Below are 18,394 nucleotides of genomic sequence, written 5' to 3' on the forward strand. Positions count from 1 at the left end.
AAATTCAGAAGTGTTAAAAATCTAATTAAAATTGTAAAAAAAAAAAAACTCAAAATGAGTCTTCATCATCTTCATGTTGTTCTTCATTAAAACCCCAATTCCAAAATTGAAATTCCAAATTTGCAATATACCAAAAATAATTTAGAGCTTTTGTTTTGTACATATCAAGTTCACTATTACATAATCCATTTCACTGTAAGTCTATAACGCCACAATCGTGCTTGTCGTCGCCAACCACACCTCATCCCTCCATTGCAGCACACCGTCAGCAGTCGTGTATCAGATGTTGACATTAATTGGTTTGTTTATAGCAATTTGAAACATTTCTCATCTCAAAGATAAAACTTAAAAGAAAAGTTTTCTTTAACAATCACATTTAGATGTTAAAACCTTAAGCACATAGGGAAGATTAAAATGTTACAGAAAAAGAAAATAAATGGAAGATTAAAAGAATACAACACTAAAATAGCATTGATAGAGAAAATTTTTGAGATCTGAAGCAGGAAACAAAAACATTCATTGTTGGTAAATTTAGGGTTTAATGAAAATTAGGGATTTCACTTTTAGAACTTAGAAGAAAATGAGGTAAACAAAATACATAAATCCATGCTATTAGGTATTTTTTCTACCTGTAATACATATTTAACGTGGCAAACAAAATACATATTTAAAAAATAAATTTATCTGATGTGACAAGCCACGTTAATAAATAATGAGAAAAATCACTGAAGTGTTACAAATATAAAAGATAAATGATTTGTATGTTACAAATAAAAGATAAAGACTAAAGTGTTACAAATAAATAAGAAAAATGATCTATGGTGTAATTTTGTCTTATTTATAATAAAGGTTGGTTTGGATTCGCTTATGCTTAGGAGAAACAACTTATATAAATAAATAAGTTTTTAAAATAATTTATTATAAATATACAATTTTTGTTAATGAAAACTTGTGAATTAACATAAAAATAATTTATAATTGAAAGAGTTGATATTGAGAAACATATATGTGAAAGGACTATTAACTTAAGGTTTTGGGTAAAAACATTATGTCAAAATTGATATGGTTTTTTGTGTTTTTGTATTGCGGAATTTGGTGAGATATAAATTTAGGGAGAAAACTCTCCTCAAATATATGGTTATATGAAGAATACTAAAGTTCTTGTTTTATTCATTATGCTTATGGCTCTATATATAGAGCTACATAAAAAACAAATCATATATTTTTAAAACAAAACTAATCCTATAATAAATTCTAAACAAATCTTAAATATTCTAAATAGAGATATAAATCATAAAACCTAATATTATCATATTTTAAATATAAATCTAAATAATATTTAAATCTAAGATCTTCAGAAGATATTTAGACATATTATTCTCAACACTCCTCCTTGACTGAATATCTTTTGTGCGTATCCAATCTGAGCTTCTTGAAAAATTATTCTTCTTGTTTTGATTCTTCTTCTTATCGCAAGCTTTAGCATCTTTGTGCCTTGTGGACTTCATGGTAGAAACATTGCATTTGTTATGACTTTTAGGTGATTTTTCACAAGCATATTTATTCTCCTCCTTAACTTGAAATTTCTTCAAAATACCTGAATCTTCGCGATCTTCTTTGAATTTAAGTTCTTTTTTCTCTTCAATAATATGATCATTCTTCATTAAATCTAAAACAAATCTTTTGCCTTTAATCTGAGATGTGATCACTTCCTTATTGTTTTGATCCTTAATCACACAACTTTTATGTTCAAATATCACTTTATAATTTTTCTCCAACAACTGAGCAACACTTAAAAGATTCTGATTAATTTCAGGAACATATAAAACATTGGAAATTTGTTTCATACCTGCATGAGTTTAATTGAAATTGTTCCAATGCCTTCTACTGCAATTTGTTCTCCATTCCCAATTCTGACTTTGGAAATAGAAGTTTTATTGAGCTCTTTGAAAAGATCTCGATCATAAGTCATATGGTTTGTGCAACCACTGTCAATGAGCCATTCTTTTGACGGTTTGTTGGTTGTAAAACCTGAGATTGCAAGTAGTAGTTCCTGGTCTTCTTCATATTGTTCATGAGCAATGTTAACATCTCTTTGTTGTTGTTGTGATGTGCATACCTTCATCATATGACCTAATTTACCACATTTTTCACATTTTGCATCAGGCCTCCACCAACAATTCTTTGGTGAGTGATTATCCTTTTTGCAATGAGGACATGGTTTGTGTTGGTATTTCTTTCCAAAACCTCTTGCTAGACATATACCATCTATAGTTCTTTCTTCCCTCATAAGTCTTCTTTGTTCTTGTGCATGCAATGCATGTAACACTTCTGGCAGAGTGATTTTACTCAAATCTTTTGTGTTCTCCAAGGCGGCTATAGAGGCTTCATATCTTTCAGGTACCGTTACAAGGAGTTTTTCCACAATTCTGGAATCAGAAAATTGAGTGCCTAGTAATCGTACCTTATTAGCAATACCCAATAATTTATCAGCGTATGTCTTGATTGTTTCATCCTCCTTCATTCTTTGCAACTCGAACTCTCTCAATAAATTCATAACTTGCATGCTTCGAATCCTTTCATCTCCTTTATATTCTTCTTTTAGGTAATCCTAAATTTCTTTTGGTGTTTTGAGAGTCATGATTTTAATAAAGACGGTTTGTGAGACACTTGCAAACAAACAAGTCTTTGCCTTTGCCCTCTTGGTTTTTCTTTCTTTATGAGTTTCATCTGTTCTGCTGTGGGATCTTTTGGTAACGAAGAAATATCGTAATCATCCTCCACAGTTTCCGATAGATCTAGAGCATCTAAGAATGCCTCCATTCTCACCGCCCAAAGATCATAGTCTTCTCCATCAAAGATCGGAGGAGCAACCTTTGAAAAATCCATCTTCACAGGTCCTTATGAACGTTGGCTCGGATGCCACTGATATGGTTTTTTGTGTTTTTGTATTGCGGAATTTGGTGAGATATAAATTTAGGGAGAAAACTCTCCTCAAATATAGGGTTATATGAAGAATACTAAAGTTCTTGTTTTATTCATTATGTTTATGGCTCTATATATAGAGCTACATAAAAAACAAATCATGTATTTTTAAAACAAAACTAATCCTATAATAAATTCTAAACAAATCTTAAATATTCTAAATAGAGATATAAATCATAAAACCTAATATTATCATATTTTAAATATAAATCTAAATAATATTTAAATCTAAGATCTTCAGAAGATATTTAGGCATATTATTCTCAACAAAAATAACTTATGTGATTGCTCAAAACTCAATGTTTGATCCAATCCAGCGAGACTCCCTCTCAACGGCTTATTTGTGATATTTGGTTGATGATGGGGCAATAAGTGAATGGTGACTCAAAACTCAATGTGTTAATCCAACTAGTGAGGCTTACTCTCAATAGTCCAACAGTCACATATACAGTATAAAATACAACTTAACCTATACGGTGTTGGAATCAAAGAGAGAACAAAATCTTTTATATTATAAGCTTGTATACACAAGCAAACCCTAAACCCTAATTTGTTTTTCCTGTTTTCCCTCCATTTTATCTTGCAATTTTTATTAAAAAATAATACAATGTTGTCTTGATTAGGATTCGAACCCGCAACCCTTCAATGCAAGGCAATACTTCCAACCACTATGGCAAGTATACCAATTGTGATTAAAATTATGTGCAATAATTGATAAGCACCAACAATTTTAAAAGTATATCATATCAAAATTATTGTTGATTATATTATTCACCACGAAATATTTTTATGTCCTTCCCGATCAATGATTTTTTTTTCTACCGGATCATAAATTTAGAGAATAATATTATCATGTGAAATTTGGAAAGTTATTATCAAACTCAATTCTGCTAAATCAAATTTTTTTTGCAATACAATCAAACACAACCATAGTCATGTCATTAATTAATATTGATCATCTGACGTGAGAATTCCTTTTAAATTTCAACAGAGACAATTTCCTATAATGATTTCTTTTGCGATGACTATTAATAAGAGTCAGAGACAATCTTTAAAGCATGTTGGGATATATCTTTCGTCGCCGGTGTTTTCACATGGTCAGTTGTATGTTGCAATTTCAAGAGTTACTTCTTGAAAAGGATTAAAAATATTGATCATCGATGATAACAGTGAAGACACGACTAAGAATTCGAATGTGGTCTATAAGGAAGTCTTCCGTAATATAACATAATTTTCTTTGTATGAATATTTATCCAAAATTATTGTTGAACTATCGTTTAATGTTACTCAACTTTTTTCATATATCTTATGTTATCGAAATTATCGCATCTTATTTAATCATTATATATCTTACGACTAATCAGACCCGTGCAGTACAGGTCGATGTTCTAGTTACATATAAAGCTCATAAAAAGTTTTTTTTACTTAAAATCTTTAACTTTTTTTTCATTTTTATCTCATTAACTATTATTGCAAAAATCGGGAAGAAAAAAAAAAGATGAGGCAATTTAGTTCCCACCCGCCCTTGCTTGCGAGTCTAAGAGCAACTTCATCCTTGCATCTGCTAACCGATGTTAAAACAACACACACAAAATGAGTTCTACTAATGATGTACTAGAAAAAAAAATAGTCATGTACTCCAATAAATAAAAGAGTCATACTATTTTAAAAGATTCATACTATTTTAAAAAATGAAACTAATCGAATGTTGTAAAAGAAAATGAAATAAATTAAGCTATGTGATTGTTGTTCATAAGTCCTAGTTCAACCGGTAAAAACGTCATAATTATTAGGTCGGATATCATAATCGGGGTTAGAATCACACCTCCATCACTTATGTGTATGAGTTTATAGTGATTTTCTCATTTTGTCCATCTTAATAAAATATGCAAAGGAGAGTGTATTATTAACATTTTTCTTTTAGTGGGAATTAGCTTGAAAAAAAATAATGGGCATGCATTATTAAAACCAGATTGTTTTCTTTTGTAGTGGGAGTTTCTAAATAATAATATTATGTTGATCATCTCTCAAAAGGAAGATTATGCTAAACATTTACATTTCATTTTTTAAAATATAAAACAGGTAGTTTTTTTTCTTTAGATAATATTCTAATATTAAGTCAAAATTTGATATCAATGGTTGCTGGCTAAGGTAATGTTTGACCTAACTTTTTTTCAACTTATTATCACTTAAAAGAAGAAGTAGGGCCAAACACAATTTCAAATAAGTAACTTAATTTTATAGTTGAAAATTGAGTAAAAGGAAATATTTGAAAAGTAAAAAAATACCAACTTAATTTAAAAGTCGCCTGACTTATTTTCCTCATGCCCTCTTCGATTCTCACCAACTACATTTTTTTCTTTTGTAAATACTCCTTACCAAACATTCTAACACCGATAAGTAGGAGTGTCGCTAGATTGAATTTTTCTATAGGAAATTTTACACGACTCCATCCTTCTATTGATTTGTTAGGCCATACGAAAGGGAATATCATTAACTTTAATCAACATATTAACTTAAGGATAACTTTTCTCCGCGCCTCCCAAAAGTACTCGTGTGTTTTGTGAATTCTCAAAATACTCTGCCTGTTACTTGAGATGTAAGTTGAATTCACAAATTAAGTGACAAGTACCGTAAAAATGTGATCGTTTTGTTACCCTCACCCTTTCCTACCATCCACAAATTTTTATAGAAAAAACACAGTTTGCAAGATAACATGCAAACTTTTTCTCAAGTGTTTGCATTTTAAACAACGAACTCTCCCTTTATACATTTTGACTGATATTCACACATCCTAAAAGATGTTGCGATTTGATAATACCAATGTTTATAAGTATGACAATAACGATGTTGATATAACTCTCTTGCCACAATATGACATTATTCAGGTATAAAAGTTATGTTTTTTTTTTTTTTAAGTGTGCTTATTTTTATTTATTATTTTTTTTATATTGAACAAAATAATTGTTTTAAGTATAACTAAATACATTAGGCTAAATTGCATTTTTAGCCCCCTAAGTTTTAGATGTTGCAATTTTAGCCCCCTATGTTTCAAAATAGCACTTTTGACCCCCTAACTTTAACCCCTTTTGCAGAAGGTCAATTTTGACCAAGTCAACACTGATGTCGCAAGTCACTTAAGTGACTCAGCTGCCACATCAATTTTTTGTCACTTATTATTTGAAAAAAAAAATAAGAAAAGGAAGAATAAAAGCAGATTAACACTTTTGGAGCATAAAAACTACCGCCGTAGATCATCTTCCTATGCAAAAACAATCACCAGATTGTGATCAAAATAGTAGTGACGATCCTCCAAAGAATAATTACAATCATCATGGAAAAAAAAAGCATTCAAGTAGCTCCAAATGTGGACATGTTGAAGCAACTGCACTGTGAAAATTGCAAGTAGCTGCCTCCAAATTTTTTAACCACTGCCATAATAGAAATAGGCGAACCCCATAACAGGCTTGATATTACTGAACATAGATGTAATTTCAACAAGATTTGGTATATCTTGTAATGTAGCTAAATTAATAAGTTGTGCTATCAAAATATAGTAAGACATTTGATCAAACACTTGGAAGGTATATGGAACCAACCTAGGCAGCAATATTGTGGTATTATTGAGTTGATGTAACACTCTTTGTACCGCAAAGCAAAATAAACAGATTGAGTAACTGTGTTGCAACGACATCAGGTGGTTCCAGTGGTGGTGCAATCAACCAGTGATTAGATGAGGATTTCATCTCTATTGATGAATCATATTTCGTAGTTGTTACGTTTTTGACTGGTTTGCATATGCTCAATCTGGAGCTTAAAGTCTCATGTGCTTTGGGAAGGTTAACAACACATTCCATAGATATGAGTTTAGATAATTTTGCAAACAGTTGTGATGTATTTCCTTCGATCCGTATGACGAAATGGAACAACATAATTTTGTTTTGAGTTTTCCTTCAATCCTTTTCTTATTTTTTTATTAAATAATAAGTGACAAAAAACTGTCGTGGCAGCTGAGTCACTTAAGTGACTTGCCACATCAGTATTAATTTGGTCAAAATTGACCTTTTACAAAAGGGGTAAAGATAAGGGGCTAGAACTACTATTTTGAAATATAAAGGGCCAAAATTACAAATTTCTAAAACATAGGGGGCCAAAAGTGCAATTTAGCCAATACATTACTTAGATTATTTTTTCTAGTAAGAAATACACAGTACATTACTTAGATTATAGTATTCCCATTTTTGTTTTTTTATCCATTTTTCAGAGCACCGTTTTTTTTTGTTTTTTTTTTTTGTTGATAAAAACAATAAAATAAGGAGGAGTAATGAGTCCGAGGGCAAAACAGTTGCTTAATTTTGTACCCTAACCGAACTGCGTTGCGGCTGTTATCGTCAGCGTCTTTAACAAAGCTACACTCACATTCTTCTTCCACTCTCGCGATTGCTTTGGCGGCGGCGCTTCATTTCTCCGGCCACCGAGATTCCGACGCCACAAAACTAGATTCAATTAATCCTCAAAATGACGGAAGATCGTAAAGTTCCCAAGCTTCCCGTCGAGGGAAAGCGCAATATCCTCATCACCAGTGCTTTACCATACGTCAACAACGTTCCTCATCTCGGCAACATCATTGGATGTAAGTACTTTCTCTTTCACTCGCACATTCAATTCTTTCATGATTCATTCGTTCGTTTCATCGATTGAATTATTGTTTTGTTCGTTTCTTGTGTTTATAGATTGGGAATTCACGTGAATTGATTTGATTTTTATTAGGTGTGTTGAGTGCTGATGTTTTTGCTCGCTACTGTCGACTAAGGGATTACAATGCTATATACATCTGCGGTACTGATGAGTATGGTACTGCAACGGAGACTAAAGCATTGGAAGAGAATTGCTCTCCAAAAGAGATTTGTGACAAGTATTCATTCATTTCCTGTATTAAGTTTTTTTTTATTCATTTCAATTTAATTTAAGTATCATAATTTGCTTGCTTATTGTAAATTTGAAGTTATATTGTTAATTATGTATTTTGTGATGTTTAATGGCTCAATGCTATGAAGCATGGACACGGACACACAAGGACATTGACACGTCGACACCAATAATAATTTGAAAAAATGACATAATTCAATGTAATCGTGAGTGTCGGTACACGTGTCCTGGTGGACACATGAATCCGAGTAGTGTCCGTGCTTCATAGATTGACAATATTCTTCGTCCACTAGTCGATAACCTTTGGTAGTCTAAATACTCGAAGGAATAATTTGGGCAAGCATATATTTCCAGGCGTCTAGGTTGTTATGTAGGCATAGCATTGGCATGATTGTGGGCTAGAGTTGTTAATACTTAATACGAGCTTTTTCCTCATTTTGCAATTTTGTGTTTTTGATATAAGGATATTAGACTTGTGTGGCACTGCACTAGGTTGCTCCTTGAGAAGAATTTCATTGATGATATTTTCTATGTGTTTTGTAGATACCATGTTATTCATAAAGATGTGTATGACTGGTTCAATATAAGTTTTGATGAATTTGGGCGTACTTCTGCACCTGAGCAAACTGAAGTCTGCCAAGCAATTTTCAAAAAGATACATGAAAACAATTGGCTCTCCGAGGACACATTACAGCAGGTGTTTAGTTGTCTTATGTTTCTTTGGCTAAAGTGTATTTATTTATAGATTTTATTGGTTATTTGTTGGTATCGTACTCTCCAATTTAGTTGAAAATTGGAGTTGTTTCATGTGTCAATATGTTTGCAAGGTTTTTTATTACACTTTGCTTAAATGTGTCTATAAAATTTCAGCTTTACTGCGACACATGCAAAAAGTTCTTAGCTGATCGGCTTGTGGAGGGTACATGCCCAATTCCGGGATGCGAGTATGATTCTGCCCGAGGAGACCAATGTGAGAAGTGCGGTAACCTTCTAAATCCGACAGAATTGAAGATTCCTAGGTGCAAGGTAGTAAACCCCCCTTCCTTAAATTTGGCTCTATGTTTGTGCTAATTAATTACCTAAATGTATCATTTCAATTCATGGAGACATTTGGTGCCGCCATATGCATGATTGTTTTGCATGACTGTAGGCTATGTTTGGGAGTTACAATGGGAGGGATGGAAGGACTTTGGAAGAGAGGGGAAGGTCCTAATTTGAGTAACTAAAAGAAACATTTGGAGGAGAGCTTTAGAGATGTTTTAAAAATCTTCAAACACTTTCACTCATTTTAAAATAGTTCCAAACAAGGGGTAGGGTCACCATAAGCGTCTCCCTACCCATTCACCCCCTCCAAAAAAAAACCTCCCAAACAACCCTTAGCGAATTGAATGGTTATTTATCTTTATTGAATTTTCTAGTTGCTTTGAGTTTTATTGTACTCTTGTTCCTTGCAGTTTTGTTTTTCCCTATCATTCGGCTTTCTTTGATTCTTCTTTGTTTAAAATTGTAGCACATACCACTGCAATGCACGGGCAAAAGAGAATATGAGATTAATATGTTTTATTATTTTATAGGATAATTTGTTTTGAAACATAAAACATTAAAATAAAAATCTAATTAAATTTAATATTTGTGTTAATATTAAAGAAAAAAATTAATCTTTCATACCAAAATTTAGTGAAATATATACAAAATATATATGAATTATATAAATTTTTAAATTATTTTTAGTTTTTAAAATTGCATATGCTCAACAAAAGTAAAATTCAACTCATTTATTTCTCCAATCTTTTATTATTTATTAAGGTATGCATTATTATTATTAACAATATTTTTCTTATACTTATTTACAATATTTTTCTTCAAATTGCCATTAAGTTATTATATTTATCTTTTTTTTCTTTATTATTGAGTATGCACACTTTAAAGTTTGTGACGTTAGGGAACTAAAACATGCAATTAAGTAAATTGTATCAGTGAGTGGTTTATATTTGCAACTTATATTAATATATACTTAAAGGGAATACATAGTTTTGTTATTGTACTTTATCTTTCAATTATACCATTCATATAAACTATTTTCTTTAGTATTTAACATTTTATTTAAATCTTTAATCAATTAAAAATGTTAAATCACATTGCAAAAGGAACAATTACAATAGAAACAATATCAGACACTATAAAGGGAGCTTATTTTGATCTTATTTGTCAAAATCATTTGACTGTGGTATATGCTAACAATATTATTATAATGAGGTGCAGTAATTATTTTGATCTTATTTGTCAAAATCATTTGATTGTGGTATATTCCATCAATATTATTATAACAAGGGGCAATAAAACAGATATACAATTCAACGCAATAGAAAAGTGCACAGATGGGCACAAATGTCATAATTACAACAAATATCATAATTACATTGGCACCTTGTACCTAAAATGAAATACCCAAATCCAATGGGAAATTGGCCAAATTAAACGACATTGATAAACCATTTTTTTTACTGTAATAATACCACCTGTTACACAGTTTAAACAAAATAAAGAATTTAATAGCAATAAGACAGATTCCTCAATGAAATGATAAAATTATTACTTTATTTTTATTTATTAAGAAAACCAACAAAATACATTACAACTAAAACAAAATTGATGTTGGTCCATTTCTCATGCTCTATAGCACGAGTAAAAGAAAGTCTTATAGCACAAAAAAGCTAATACACAACACAATTAATACACAATTGAAAACATATTTCCAAAAAAATACAAAACTTAATTACTAAAAGACCCCTTATTTAGGCAGGAAACACTACTACAAGACCACCTTACGTCATATATAACTTTATTATTTATAATAAGATTGAATCACAACTTGTGAACTAGTCATGTTTATTTACTGTCATAGTCAAGTGCAATTATATATTTGTTTGATAGTCTAGAGAAATTTTGGCATCTTAACAGGTTTGTCGAAATAGTCCTCGTATTTGTGATACGGACCACTTATTTCTTGAGCTCCCTCTATTGAAAGACAAATTGGAAAAGTACATCAACGAGATGTCCGTGGTTGGATCATGGAGTCAGAATGCTATTCAAACAACAAATTCATGGTTCAAAATGGGATTAAAGAAACGTTGTATTACTAGAGATCTGAAGTGGGGGGTTCCTGTTCCACATGAAAAATACAGTGACAAGGTAAGCTTTTCCTTTGGGTCTTTCAAAATGTCAGTTTCTCATTTTCAGTGATTTTAAATTATATTCTTTAAATTGGAAGGTTTTCTACGTTTGGTTTGATGCACCTATTGGATATATATCAATCACGGCAAGCTACACACGTGATTGGGAGAAATGGTGGAAAAATCCGGAGAATGTGGAGTTGTTTCAGTTTATGGGAAAGGACAATGTGCCATTCCACACTGTAAGTTATTTTCTTCACACACTGTTTTTTTTGAAAATAGGGGGACCAAAAATGCATTTTAGCTTTTTTATAAAATACTGTTTTATTCCTTTTTACAGTGGAATACCATTATATTTTATTGTTACGTTTTTATTTTAAAAAAATTCTACTTTTTTTTTAAAATGCTATTTTTTATTCTGTTTTATCATCCTGTTATTCTATTTTTTCTTCTGAAATCTATTATTTTAAATACCTTGCAGTTATGTGGTCATCACTTATGATATATATATCATCTATCTGGTTCATTGTTCTTCACATAGTTGACAGTTTTGGTATTTTATAAAACATAATATAGGCCCCAGCCCCATCTGTTAGGAACCCAAGAATTGAACTGGAATAGAAATAACACTTTATTTAAGTAATATGCTAGAATTGGATAGAACTTCTCCTCCAAGGTTTTCCCTTCACAATAGAGAATACTCTATTCACAATTACAATTTTCAAAGATATCTCTCTAACTCCATAATTTGCCCCTTTATACAAATACTTACTAAACAAATAACCACCTAACTAATTCTCCCTGTTCTAACTCCTAATACCATCCGCCATATATGTATGGGGTTTTTTTGCTCTCCACCATAATCTGTCTTCCACTATCGACAACAATGCTTAGAAATAATTATTTCCCCTGGATAAAGCTTTCCCAAATAATCACAAGTATGCTGTAAATCCTGATCAACATTTGTCCATTTTATGCTCTTGTTTCTAAGCTCTGAATTTGATACCTTATGCTTTGCCCATATATAATGCCAATGGATCTCTTCGGTGGTGTAGCAGCTATTTGCTCTATAGTTTTTCAAACAAAAGCAACTAGAACTAGCTTTTTTTGCTTGATAGAGTGGATTGTGTTTTATGGTTGTTGGGTAACTAGTTCTTGTAAAATGATGGAATTTATTCTTCAGGTAATGTTTCCATCTACTCTGCTCGGAACCGGTCAAAATTGGACTTTAATGAAGACTATTAGTGTTACTGAATACCTGAATTATGAAGCAGGTTAGTGATATGTTAGGCAGTGGTGTATATGCGAGTGATACATGTTTGACATTAGTAATATGTTTTATGCTTAAAGGTTCATTTTGTTTTGGAAAACATTTTATGTTCTAATTTCTTATATTCACTATTACATTTAAAACTGCCATATTTTTTTTCCCGATATTTCAGTATTAACTTCAAAACTGCCATCTTTTTTTCAATAAGAAAAACAGCCATCTGGTTTTCACTTTGTTTCATGTTTTCATAGATTTGCACAAGAGACAGTTAAAACAACTTTTTTTATTCTCACTAATTTCTACACAAAAATTGGAAAATAGGAAACAAAGTGAAAATAATGTGGCTCTTTTGTAATAGAATATTTCAACAGGAGATGTTTTCAGAAACTAAAGATGCCCGACATTTAGTTGGTCTTTTTAATAGAAATAGTAATGTTTGTCATTTGACAATTTCTAAGTTGCAAAATGTTACTGAAATGATTTCTAGGGAAGTTTTCTAAGAGCAAAGGCATCGGGGTATTTGGTAATGATGCAAAAGATACTAATATTCCAGTTGAAGTATGGAGATATTACTTGCTCACAAATAGGCCTGAGGTAATTCTATTTGAAACATATCTGATTTTCACTTTTATATTTCTCTTGAAGCATAAATGTGTTATATATTCTCTCTTTTTATTGAAACATTAATTGTAATGTGCATGTGTAGGTATCAGATACACTTTTTACGTGGTCTGACTTGCAAGCAAAATTAAATACGGAGTTGCTCAATAACTTGGGAAACTATGTCAACCGAGTTTTGAGTTTTATTGCCAAGCCTGAAGGTTGGTTTAGCTCTTTGGTAGTTTTTCTCTTGGAATATCTGCTGATTAGTTGCTATAAATGGTTGCTATAAGATGAGATGAGGACTGTGTTTTGTCTAGTGGTAAATAAGAACTTCGATCCGGAGTTTCTGGGTCGTTTCGATCCCCGCTAGTGCCTTTTTTGTTTTTTTGGTTTTTCACCACCAGTTTAATCTGGTTCGGGGGTCAGTTCTGGCATCAAGTGGTTTCAGCCCCCTCCCGATCGCAGTTGCGGGGGATCGAACCACGGTCCTCCCTACCAAGTTCAGCGCCAATCACCACTGAACCAACTGACGATTGGGTCGTTTCGATCCCCGCTAGTGCCCTTAGATGAGGTTAATGTAAATCTCTTTGTGAGAGCTCGTTGAACCCTAAGGTCTTCCCTACCTTGAACTGGGGAACCCATCCTCATGCTAAATAGTTTTGTAAAAACAAAAAAAGATGAGGACAATGAGTATATTTCTTGGAGCTATTGATTAATGATTGTCCTCTATTATGGGAAGTCAGAAGATTTATATCTTTTCCTTTCTTCATTATTACCACTATTGAAGTTGCTTTTTTTTGTTTTTTCTTTCTGTCTGCTGCTTGTCATTTTACTTACATACTTTCTTTGTCTGTAAAGGTCAAGGATATAATTCCATTATTCCTACCGTTCCTGATGATGTAAGCGGTGATTCCCATGATCCAACCAAAAAGTTGGCCAACAAAGTTGCCGCATATTTGGAGCAATACATAGAAGCAATGGAGAAGGTTGTTAATCCCTATGTTGAAATAGCATAAAATTGTAGGGCATATTTGATTGTGTTCTTTTTTTTCTTGTTAAGATTGAAATATATTATATCAAACAGATTCGAAGATTTTTTTCATAACAAAACAGAAAGAAATATATTTGGTAATGTTAGATTTGTTTTGAGATATGTTGTAGAAAGTGGAGAATTATTAGTGGTGGTGACATGGCAGCAGAGGGTCCTGGATGTCAGTGGCAGTGGAGGGTGTCAAACTGCAATAATGGAAGAGGGTGTTGGGCAGCAATGGCAATGGTGAAAGATGACGAACAGGGGTAGCAGTGTAGGGTATTAGGCTGCAACAGTGGTAAAGGGTGTTATTGTGCAGCAGCAGTGGTGAAAGGTGGCGGGTTGCGACAACAATGTTGGAAGGGCCTGGCTTCCAATGGTTGAGGTTGTCAGCAATGACAATGGAGCGTATCAAGCGGTGGTGACAATGGTGTAGGGTGGCAGTGAGTAGATTCAGTTGGAGATGGCGAATTTTTTGAAAGGGCGTGGTAACAAACAATTAAAAATGAGAAAATAGAAAATTAACAACAATAGGTTGTTCTTAGTCTTTGTTCAAAAAGATAGAAAACAAGAAAAGTTTAGAGAACATAAACAATGTACTAGAATAAGTTTTTTTAACAAAAAAATTATGTATAAACCGCAACAAGCCTGTAATCACCAGAATACACTTTTTTAATTCTATTCTGCTTATTACCACAGTCTCATGGTATTTTTTTTTGCAAAACTGTAAAGGTTAAACTAAAGCAAGGATTGAAAATTGCAATGAGCATATCCGGCGAGGGGAATGCATATTTGCAGGTAACTTTGGAACTGCTACATTCTCTATTCCCCCCCCCCCCCCCGAATATTCATTTATACTATTTTGAAGTCGATGTTAAATGGCTGTGTAACTTGCTTCTTGACTTCTTGTGCAATAAACTTGGTAGGAAACTGAATTTTGGCGCCTTTACAAGCAAAACCAATCTCTCTGCTCCCTTGTTATGAAAACTGCTGCCGGGATTGTATATCTTCTTGCTTGTTTATTGGAACCCTTCATGCCATCTTTCAGTCTTGAGGTAATATAACTTCCAAACATATTTGTGTACCTCTTTTGTTGGTATTTTGTTTTATTTTGACGACTTATTCTTTTAGGATATAGGATATGGATGAGTTCATTAGGATTTGAGTTATGGAGTTAGTTAGGGAAATTGTTAGTTGCTGGTGTGGTTAGTTAGTTAATAGGGTAGTTAGGATTGTCATGTATAAATATGGAGGTTATGGAAGTTAGAGAGGGTATCCTTGACCTTGAGTATTTTGTAAAGTTTAGTGAATATTGTAGTGACTCTATTGTAAAAGGGGGGAACCCTTGGAGGAGAATTTTCTCTCCTATTCTTATTTTCTCAATAAAAGTGTTCAATTCTTGGGTTCCTAACATATTCCGAGATATTGATATTTTCTGTTTTCTGCTACTGAAGGTATTCAAGCAGCTAAATTTGTCTGTGGAGACACATCTTTCCCTTTCTGATGATAAAGGAGATGTTGATAGAGCAAGAAGACCCTGGGATCTCCTTAGCGCTGGTCATAAAATTGGAACGCCAAAGCCATTGTTCAGGGAACTGGTATGTGGCATGCTTTGAAAATTAATAAAAGGATTGAAGTCGTGCTTTTTATTTCGAATCATTGATGTATTCAAAATCCTTTACCAGAAAGATGAGGAAGTGGAGTTCTTCAGGAAGAAGTTTGAAGGAAGTCAAGCTGATAGGATTATACGTGCAGAGGCCGAAGCTGCTGAAAATGTTGCTGAGCAATTGAAGAAAACAAAAGTTTCAGGTGTTTATTTTATCCATTTCTAATCAGAGTTAAAGTTTTAAAGGTCAACAATGATGATGTATTATCATTATATTTTCATGAAAACTTGAATCTCGAGACAAAAAAGGGGAAAAGGTATATCAAGGCTATCTTAAGAATATTTCTCACTTGAAAGAATGTGACAATGGGATCTATTCCACGATCATCTAAATGACATGAACAGTTAGACCTTTTATAATTCCAGTACTCCGCTTCAACCGCAACGCATTGTATGTTTAGATATTATATTTTCGAAAGTTATACAGACATTCCTTGTTTGTTACGTGTTAAAAGCTGTTTGCTTAGTCTTTAAGAATTTATTGATCTTTATAGGTTTCGAGATATCAAAATCCTGGATGGTCATTGATGTATGTTGTAGCATGTTTATTCTTTTTTTATTTCCTAAATTACACTTTACCTAAAGAAACTGTTTATAATAAGGGTTTTTAGTTAATGTAAAATGTGGGAGGTTATTGCACTCTTTATTATCTGTGAATGTTGGTAGTAAGCTTAACAGCTTCAGGCTGATTGGTATCTGTTAATTATTAACTGAGATTGGTTGAACTCTTGTGCGGACTAAAATAAGTTTTATCAACCGATAACTGAATTGTCTAATAGAAACTGAGAGCATTGCATAGTTGAGAGAGAAAGTAATAGGAGTTCTATTGTGAATCTTTTTTTTAATCTGAATCTGTTTACAAATGAACTAACATGGAGTATTCATACCTATACTCAACTGATTCTAAATCAGTTAGAGATGTGCTGACTCAGGACAGTTAGTTAAAAGGCTAAGGCCTTTTTGGCTACTTACATCTCAAGTAGTTACAAGATCGGGCCTTGTTTAGCCATCTGTTTTTTTCGCCATTACTTTCAAGGTTGCTTACATTGATTAGGGCCATTGTTTGCAGCAGATGGCAATGGGAAGAAAAAATCAGCAGCAAAATCATCGGCAGAATCATCAAATAAAGCAAAAAACAAGGCTGCTGCTGAACCAGATATTACCATCACAAGGCTTGATATTCGGGTTGGGGTCATTAAAAAGGCTGAAAAGCATCCTGATGCAGATTCACTATATGTTGAACAGATTGATGTTGGTGAAGAACAGACAAGAACTGTCGTCAGTGGGCTTGTCAAATATATACCACTTGACGAAATGCAGGTTTCTGTTTGGTTCTAATGTCTACATTATTTTTTAAATAACTAGTTTTGATGGTAATATTTTATGTATTGATTAATTAATGCTTTTGACTTTCTTCAGAATCGAAAGGTTTGTGTTCTTTGCAACCTAAAGCCAGCAACCATGAGGGGCATTAAATCCCAAGCAATGGTTCTTGCTGCTTCCAATGATGATCACACCAAGGTAAGGAAGAACCCAGTGCATTGTCTTTGACAACAGGGGGCGTTGATCCCACTTGTTAGCATTTTAAATTACACCATGATACCATTGTAGTAGCAATGCCATGATTATAAAGATGTAGTATGACCACTCGGGGTAGTTGTTTGTGATTTAAAGATGAAGTATGTTTGCCTATTGTTGGTGTTGACTGAAAGACTATTATGATCTTCAATAGTTATATACAATTTTCTTTATAGTTTCAAACATTAAAGTTGAGCTCCATATGGGTTAGTAGGACCCATAATTAGGTTGCCATTTATTCTTAAAACACGTATCCAGAAACAGTGTGGATGATATCTCCCCGCTCTTCCCCTAGCTTCTGAATGTGGATATTGAATTGCTTAGTATAGTGCATGTTCACTGCAGTATAATGCCGGCGCATGCGTGCAAGCGTGTGGGGTCTGTGCATCGCCTGCTGCTATATCTCTTTTGATTTTGTTTAGTTTCCCTTTGCAGTGAGAAGAGTATAAGAGTACTAATTTTTTTTTATTGCTGTGCACCCTCTAGGTTGAATTGGTTGAACCACCCAGTTCTGCTTCTGTTGGTGAGAGAATTACATTCCCAGGACATGAAGGCGATCCCGATGACCTTTTAAACCCAAAGAAGAAAGTCTGGGAGACATTGCAAGTTGATCTGCACACTAATGAGAAGCTAGAGGCATGCTTCAAAAATATTCCACTCACCACATCAGCTGGTATTTGCACTGTTTCATCAATAAGCAATGGGTCAATAAGGTAGCCAAATATCAAATTATGGAGAAAGGGAAGGAAATTGAAAAGGAAAAGAAAGCATATTTTATCCCTTGTTATCTGGCTCGCAGATTTGTCGGTTTTTCATGTTGTCATAATTGTCGAATTTTCATTTACATTCTAATCGCATATTTTAGACGAGCTGGTGCCAAGTGCCAACTTCTTATGATATCATTGATTAAACCTTTAATTTGATCTTTGGATTTTTCTTTCTTAGCTAACCTTTATTTATCTCATTTTGAACGTTGACACTGTGTTATTGGGTAGACTTCCATGTAAGTTGGAAAGTCAATACTAAAGAAAAATGTTATTTAAATATACCTTCTTTTGCCGTCGTACGAGTTTCTCTGAGAGTAGTCTGACATTAACTCTGAGATTAGTCTCTGACGGTAGCTCTGATAAATAGAGGCAGAGGAGAAATATTAATGAGAT

The 18,394-nt window shown here is 32.9% G+C and overlaps 1 protein-coding gene across 2 annotated transcripts; it reads left to right on the forward strand.

Annotated features, from left to right (window-relative positions):
* Positions 1–7,206: 7,206 nt before the first annotated feature.
* LOC123913352 (probable methionine--tRNA ligase) lies at positions 7,207–18,183 on the forward strand. 2 transcript variants are annotated; one of them, XM_045964068.1, is made up of 17 exons: positions 7,207–7,618; positions 7,756–7,900; positions 8,458–8,611; positions 8,785–8,940; positions 10,876–11,106; positions 11,186–11,329; positions 12,271–12,361; positions 12,845–12,951; positions 13,064–13,178; positions 13,819–13,946; positions 14,723–14,788; positions 14,917–15,045; positions 15,445–15,588; positions 15,676–15,799; positions 16,726–16,976; positions 17,076–17,177; positions 17,721–18,183. In XM_045964068.1, the coding sequence occupies exons 1-17, from the start codon at positions 7,504–7,506 to the stop codon at positions 17,949–17,951; spliced, it is 2,433 nt and encodes an 810-aa protein (XP_045820024.1). In that variant the 5' UTR covers positions 7,207–7,503; the 3' UTR covers positions 17,952–18,183. The 2 variants fall into 2 exon arrangements, with proteins under 2 accessions (XP_045820024.1, XP_045820025.1); XM_045964069.1 differs by having other exon boundaries at positions 7,212–7,618; positions 16,729–16,976.
* Positions 18,184–18,394: the final 211 nt, after the last annotated feature.

The sequence above is a fragment of the Trifolium pratense genome, linkage group LG3 (assembly GCF_020283565.1).
Source record: "Trifolium pratense cultivar HEN17-A07 linkage group LG3, ARS_RC_1.1, whole genome shotgun sequence".
Lineage (NCBI taxonomy): Eukaryota > Viridiplantae > Streptophyta > Magnoliopsida > Fabales > Fabaceae > Trifolium > Trifolium pratense.

Excerpts from the sequence above, each read along its gene's own strand:
- LOC123913352 (XM_045964068.1), top strand. The coding sequence starts at position 7,504 with ATGACGGAAGATCGTAAAGTTCCCAAGCTTCCCGTCGAGGGAAAGCGC. Across the intron at positions 11,330-12,270 it reads ACAATGTGCCATTCCACACT|GTAATGTTTCCATCTACTCT; the intron begins GTAAGTTATTTT and ends TTTATTCTTCAG. Across the intron at positions 15,046-15,444 it reads TGCCATCTTTCAGTCTTGAG|GTATTCAAGCAGCTAAATTT; the intron begins GTAATATAACTT and ends CTGCTACTGAAG.